General features: G+C 56.3%; 1 protein-coding gene across 1 annotated transcript in view; it reads left to right on the top strand.

Annotated features, from left to right (window-relative positions):
* Positions 1-6,230, top strand: part of TRRAP (transformation/transcription domain-associated protein) — a 91,628-nt gene that overhangs the window by 82,454 nt on the left and 2,944 nt on the right. Inside the window, exons 70-72 of the mRNA XM_010845741.1 lie at positions 1,509-1,736; positions 2,431-2,646; positions 3,786-3,970. Of these exons, the coding sequence (XP_010844043.1) occupies positions 1,509-1,736; positions 2,431-2,646; positions 3,786-3,970 (629 nt within the window). The remainder of the gene's footprint in view (positions 1-1,508; positions 1,737-2,430; positions 2,647-3,785; positions 3,971-6,230) is intronic.

The raw sequence follows: 6,230 nt of genomic DNA, 5'->3' as shown, positions 1-6,230 counted from the left end.
TGTCGGGGACCCCCGGGCACACGCAGGCCAGGCCGCGCCCCCTGGAGCTGGAGCGCGTGTGGTCTCTTCCTCACAGCAAACGGAGGTGTCTGAGATGGAAGTCTTGTGGACACCATCCTATACTACTGAGAAGAAGTGATACTAAGTGTATCTGTATCTACACCCAAATGTAGTCTGAAATAGAGCCTTAAAGGTGGAACACATCTGGATTCTGATGTGAAAAAATGACAGGCGCTAAAACCTGGAAGAGGGCCAGCCTCGAGGTGCTGATCCACCACCAGCTGCAGTGAGTGTCAGATGCCCCCATCGAGCCCCTCTGGCCACACGCCCCAGGGGCCGACCCTGTGTCCATCCTGGGTTCTGGTCTGGAGAGTGCAGGAGGGTTGCCCCTCCGCCCACAGCAGCATCGCAGCCCTGGCTCCAGCTCCACGTCTGTGAGCAGTGGGGAAGGCAGCTCCGGAGAGTCGGTCTGGAGACGGAAGACTGACCCACGTGGGAACGCTGTGCCGAGCGCTGACGGCCGCTTTGTGGCGACAGCCCCAAACGCGAGTCCCCCAGATGCCCCTCCAAGGAGAAGGGACACGCAGTGTGGCTCTTCCACGCTCATAAAGCAGATGAAGAGGCGTTAACTGACACACACGGCAACTTGGATGAACTTCAGAGAAATTATGCTGAATGCAGAAAGCCGCTCTCAGAAGGATTCCTGCCACGCACTTCTAAGTCATGAAGCCTTTGTGAGGTCACGATGGAGAACAGACCAGCAGTGGCCAGGCGTCAGGTGTGGGGGAGGCGGGCATGGCTCAGAGCTGGGGGACGGGGGCCTCCTGGATACACAGCGGGGCGCCCCCCACGCATCTCACGGATGCACACGTGCACACAGAACACGCACAGGTCACGTGTCTGAATCAGCCCCGTGGGTTGTGCCAGTGCCTTGGTTTTGGGAAGGGGTGTGTGGCCCTCCCTGTTAGGTTTCTTGGTGCTCCTGTGAATATTTATTTCAAGATAAAAGTTAACAGCAAATAGAAACCCGTTCCATGAAGACCAGGCCTGGCCTTGATAACAGCTTCCTGCCCCCGAGTTGAGAAGGTGCAGCCCCGTGTCCCGGTGGACGAAGACCTGCCTCCCCCGTGTTCACCTTGCTAGTCACAGGACCGCACGTGAGATGGTAAAGGAAAGCCGGAGAAACGCCGTGAGGAAAAACCCCACGAGAGAAGTGCATCGACTGTCGTGAAACTGATGACACGCATGCACAGTTAAACTCACACGTGGGCATGACGAGTGGAGTTGTGGGAGCAGCTGTGTGTCAGGCCCAGAGCTCCGCGCCGTTTATTCCAGTCGGCATTTTTATGTGCTGTTTATTGGAGTCCTGCCCCTCACAGCACTTTATTACAGACTAGATAGAAAACGCGCCTGTTTCCTCCCTGGGCCGTGCCGGAGTCGTAGTTGTGCAGTGAATTGAAAATCACCCAGGTGACCGAAATGTTTCTTAATCATATTCTGTTTTGCAGATTTTGACTTCAGTGTTCCAGGATCCATGAAGCTTCACAATCTGATTTCCAAACTGAAAAAGTGGATCAAAATCCTGGAGGCTAAAACCAAGCAGCTTCCAAAATTCTTCCTCATTGAAGAGAAGTGCCGGTTTCTGAGCAACTTCTCGGCACAGACAGCCGAGGTGGAAATTCCCGGGGAGTTTCTGATGCCAAAGCCGACACATTACTACATCAAGATCGCTCGGTGAGTGCGCCTGGCCGGCCTGGGGTCATCGACGCCTTCCCCTGGGAGAGGCCCGGGAGATGATCCAGGGAGACCAGTCAGCGGTTCACACTGTGATTCCCTCCCTTCTGCCCCTGGGAGAGGACACGGGACTGCCCTCAGATTGGAGTCTTTGGGCACCTTTCACATGTCCAGGCGAACCCATGGGTTCCGTGTTTTGTCTGAGTCAAGCCTGTGTTTGCTCTCAAAAGAACCGTTTCTGAAGGCTTGTAGAACTTGACGAAGCAGAGTTTTGCAGTGTTTTATATACTCTGAAAGCACAGTATTCAAAACAGAATCAAATGATGTTAAAATTTTTTAGAGCAAAGCAAGTTGCATCCCATTTAAAACGTAAAGCGAGCTGGGAACTGGCGAGCCTTAACAGGGCCCTCCAAGTCGGACCCTGCCGCTCCCCTCCACCGTCGGCCCCAAGGTTGTGCGGGCCCCACACCGCCCCTCCGCTGTGAGCCCCGAGGGTGCACAGGCCCCAGGCCGGCTCATCGGCAGCGGATCCTCTGTCCCAAGGGCCCAGGCCCTCCCACTTCTGGGGTCCCCGGTGTCCTCTGACTGCTGAGGCCAGACCCTCGGCGCAACTGGTCGTCTGGGAAGCTCTGCTCTCAAAGCAGAGGGGCGGAGTGGGCGCGTGGCGTGGTGTCAGCGCCCGCCGTCTTGGCAGGGTCATGCCCCGGGGGGAGCTTGTGCAGAAACACAACACGGCGGCCAGGAGGCTCTATATCCGCGGGCACAACGGCAAGATCTACCCATACCTGGTCATGAACGACGCCTGCCTGACCGAGTCACGGCGGGAGGAGCGCGTGCTGCAGCTGCTGCGCCTGCTCAACCCCTGCCTGGAGAAGCGGAAGGAGACCACCAAGAGGCACCTGTTCTTCACAGGTACGTGCACGGCCGCCGCCAGGTATGCCCTGCTGGCGCCTCTGGGTACGCCCTGCTGGCGCCTCCGGGTATGCACGCAGCCACCTCTGGGTACACCCTGGTGGCGCACAGCCCCTGCAGGACACGCGCCTGACCAGCACCTGCCTGGAGAAGCAGGCCCCGACCGGGCGCACAGCTGTCTCCACTCGCCCATGAGCCTGCCCAAGCTCTGGTGACGTCGGCTGAGCAGGTGGCATGCTCCACATGGTTTTTAAGCACAGTCTTTGATCTCTTCTTGGACTTCTATGGTGGCTCAGCTGGTAAAGAATTCCCCTGCAATGCAGGAGACCCTGGTTCAATCCCTGGTTTGGGAAGATTCCCTGGAGAAGGGAACAGCCACCCACTCTGGTATTCTGGCCTGGAGAATTTCACGGATTGTATAATCTATGGGATCACAAAGAGTCGGACACGACTGAGCGACTTTCACTTTCACTTCTTGATCTGCTCTGGGCACCACCTGAGGCGCCCGCCTTGGAGTCGAGGAGCCCCAGGAAGGCCCCTGACATCTCATTGAGGCGGCACCCAGCAACCTCGGGTGAGGTCTTTACAGAACCGAGTGGTGGTGGGTGAATCGTGAACCTGTCACGTGGGGCAGGGCGGTGCCTGTGGCTCCCCAGCCCCAGAGAGAACAGTGGTCACCCTTCATGTTGACCCGGGTTTGGAGTCCGTTGCCGTGCGTGGTGTCTGGTCCTGTTCGGAGCTCTCTGATGGCTGAGCTGTGATCCAGCCTCTTTTTTTATTTTATTTTTAAACTTTACAATATTGTATTAGTTTTGCCAAATATCGAAATGAATCTGCCACAGGTATACCCACGTTCCCCATCCTGAACCCTCCTCCCTCCCCTACCCTCCCTCTGGGTCGTCCCAGTGCACCAGCCCCAAGCATCCAGTACCGTGCATCGAACCTGGACTGGCGACTCGTTTCATACATGATATTATACATGTTTCAATGCTAAAGTCTCTCACCTTTAAGTTCAGAATCCCCCAAAATAAGTGAATTGAGAAATCGGCTCTGCAGAGCGCTGTGGGTGTTTGAGCACATGTGTGACGCACTCTGCTGGTCGGTCCCCGCCTCACCCGCCGTCTCCCCTCTCTCCTCAGTCCCCCGCGTGGTGGCTGTGTCTCCGCAGATGCGCCTGGTGGAGGACAACCCCTCCTCGCTGTCGCTGGTGGAGATCTACAAGCAGCGCTGCGCCAAGAAGGGCATCGAGCACGACAACCCCATCTCGCGCTACTACGACCGCCTGGCCACGGTGCAGGCGCGCGGGACGCAGGCCAGCCACCAGGTGCGGGCGGGCGGGCGCAGGGTGGGGCCGTGCGCCTCGGCCAAGGGCCATTCACTGCAACAGGACAGAGGCATGTTTTCATTCAGCCTCGCAGAAGCTCAGAGGCCTTCCCGTAAAACAGCTCAGAAATTAGAATTTTAAAGGAACTTCCTGGCAGGTTCATTTGGTTGGCAGCCGGGGCGTAGGCGGTGTGAGGCTGTCCGCCCGCCTCCTGGGCACCTTCACAGGTTTGCTGCCAGGCCTCCAGGTCACGCACAGTCTCTGTGTGGTGTGTCCTTGCTAAAATGCAGAATGTGGGGACGTGGAAACCTGTCGGGCCAGCTGTTTCTGTGGCCTCGGGAGTCCCGGATGCCCCGGCTGCACCTGCTGGCGGGCCGAGGGTCTCTCTGCACCTGCGGGTCCTGCTCTGGGGGCAGCGGGGCAGGGGGAGCGTGGGTGAGAAGGCTGTGTCCAGGGTTCTCTGTGTCACCAAGAGGCAACCCTGTGGCCGGTTCTCCTGCTGCCTCCGTGGTCCTTCCTGGCTCCCCGAGGGCGCCTCCTGGATCTGGGGAGAGACCCCCAGGGCCGGAAGCTGCCTCTGTTGTCCAGGGACTGGTCTCCCATTAATCTGGGTCCTAAAGGGCTTGGTTCAGGACAGAGCCCAGGGGTGCCCGTCTCAGCCCCGCACCATGCTCAGGGTGCAGGGTCTCGAGTCAGCCCCCACCGTCATGCGGGCAAAGCAGGTGGGGTTCTTCTGTGCTCAGTGGTCTCCGTGGACCATGGCAGTTTTGAGGTGTTGGTAGGAAGTGAATGGATTGGATTCTCAAGGCTCTGTGTTCCTTGGACTGTGGGAGCCAGTGACCCTTGTCTGCAAATACGTGGCTACATTGGAAGCCCCCTCCCGCTTTGTGAAGATGGAGCTGAGCGCGGGTCTGGCACAGGGATGGTGCGGGGCCCTCCTGGGCCCGCGGGAGGTGCGGACGTCTCTTCTTAGTCTTCCTCCCCTAGTTTGCTTCGTTACTGACTCGGCTCCTTTACCCTTTGCGGTTTTTACCACACTGCCTGTAAATTTGCTTGTTCTGGACGCATCATGTGAGCAGAGTCACACAGCATGTGCTCTTTCGTGCCTGGCTCCCTCCGCAGCGTGTTCTCAAGGTCATCCGCTCGGTGGCACGTCGGTACTGTTTCTTGCTGATTATTTCCTTATATGAAGAGACCACGTTTAACTTACCCACTTATTAGTTGGTGGACGTTTATGCCTTTTGTCTGTTAAGATTAATGCTGCTGTGAACACGCATGTACAGGTTTTTTTGTGGATTTGTGTTCTCATTTCACTTGGCCATCTATATACCAAGAGTAGAATCGCTGGGTTATCTGGTAACTCTCACGTGTAACATTTTGATGGAGCCACAGACTGTTTTCCAAAGTGACCGCAATGTACGCGAGTTCTGATTTCCCCACGTTCTTGCCAGCACTTAGTATTATCTGTCTTTCTGACTACAGCCACCCGAGTGTGTGTGAAGTGCTAGTTTATTTTGGTCGGTAGCAAGTGATACTGAGTATTTTTTCATTTGCTGATTGGCTGTTTGCATATTTTCTTTGGAGAAAAGTCAGTTCAAGTCCTTTACTCACTTTTTTAAATAAAATTTCTTTTAAATTCTGTGCCGCACCGGTCGTCGCTGCTCCTCGGGCTTTCTCTAGCTGTGGTGAGCAGGGTCTGCTCTCCAGTCGCCGTGCTCTGGCTTCTCGCTGTGGACCCCCGGCTCGAGAGACATGGCTGCAGTAGTTGAGACACATGGGCTCCGCTGCCCCGTGGCCTGTGGAATCTTCCCGGATCAGGGATTGACCCCCTGTCCCCTCCATTGGCAGCCGGATTTTTAACTACTGGACCACCAGGAAAATCCCCGTTTGTTCTTTTTTTATGTTGGGTGATATGTAAAAAGACTTGTTTTTTTATTGATTCTAAGAACTCTTTCTATGATCTGGATGTAAGTGACGACAGGTGACTTTCTTTCCTTGCTGGGTATGTCGTCCTGCTTCTCCACGTGCCTCATAACCTTCTGCTGAAAACAGGATGTTTTGGATAATGCAGTGTGGCCACACTCACCGTGAGACCCTTCCCCACGCGGTGCGTTGCTGTGTGTGTGTGTGGTGACTTCTTGGGCTCAGTCAGCCCAGGAGGCTGTTGAGGAATACCCAGAACCAACGCCGGGACCTTACCAGCGGCCCTGAGCACCACACACACACATCCCCACCCACACACCCCACCCCCCCACCGAGG

Source organism: Bison bison, unplaced genomic scaffold (genome assembly GCF_000754665.1).
Source record: "Bison bison bison isolate TAMUID 2011002044 unplaced genomic scaffold, Bison_UMD1.0 scf7180017864223, whole genome shotgun sequence".
NCBI classification, from domain to species: domain Eukaryota; kingdom Metazoa; phylum Chordata; class Mammalia; order Artiodactyla; family Bovidae; genus Bison; species Bison bison.
The sequence above is the reverse complement of the archived record's forward strand: the minus strand, read 5'-3'. Positions and strand labels throughout refer to the sequence as shown.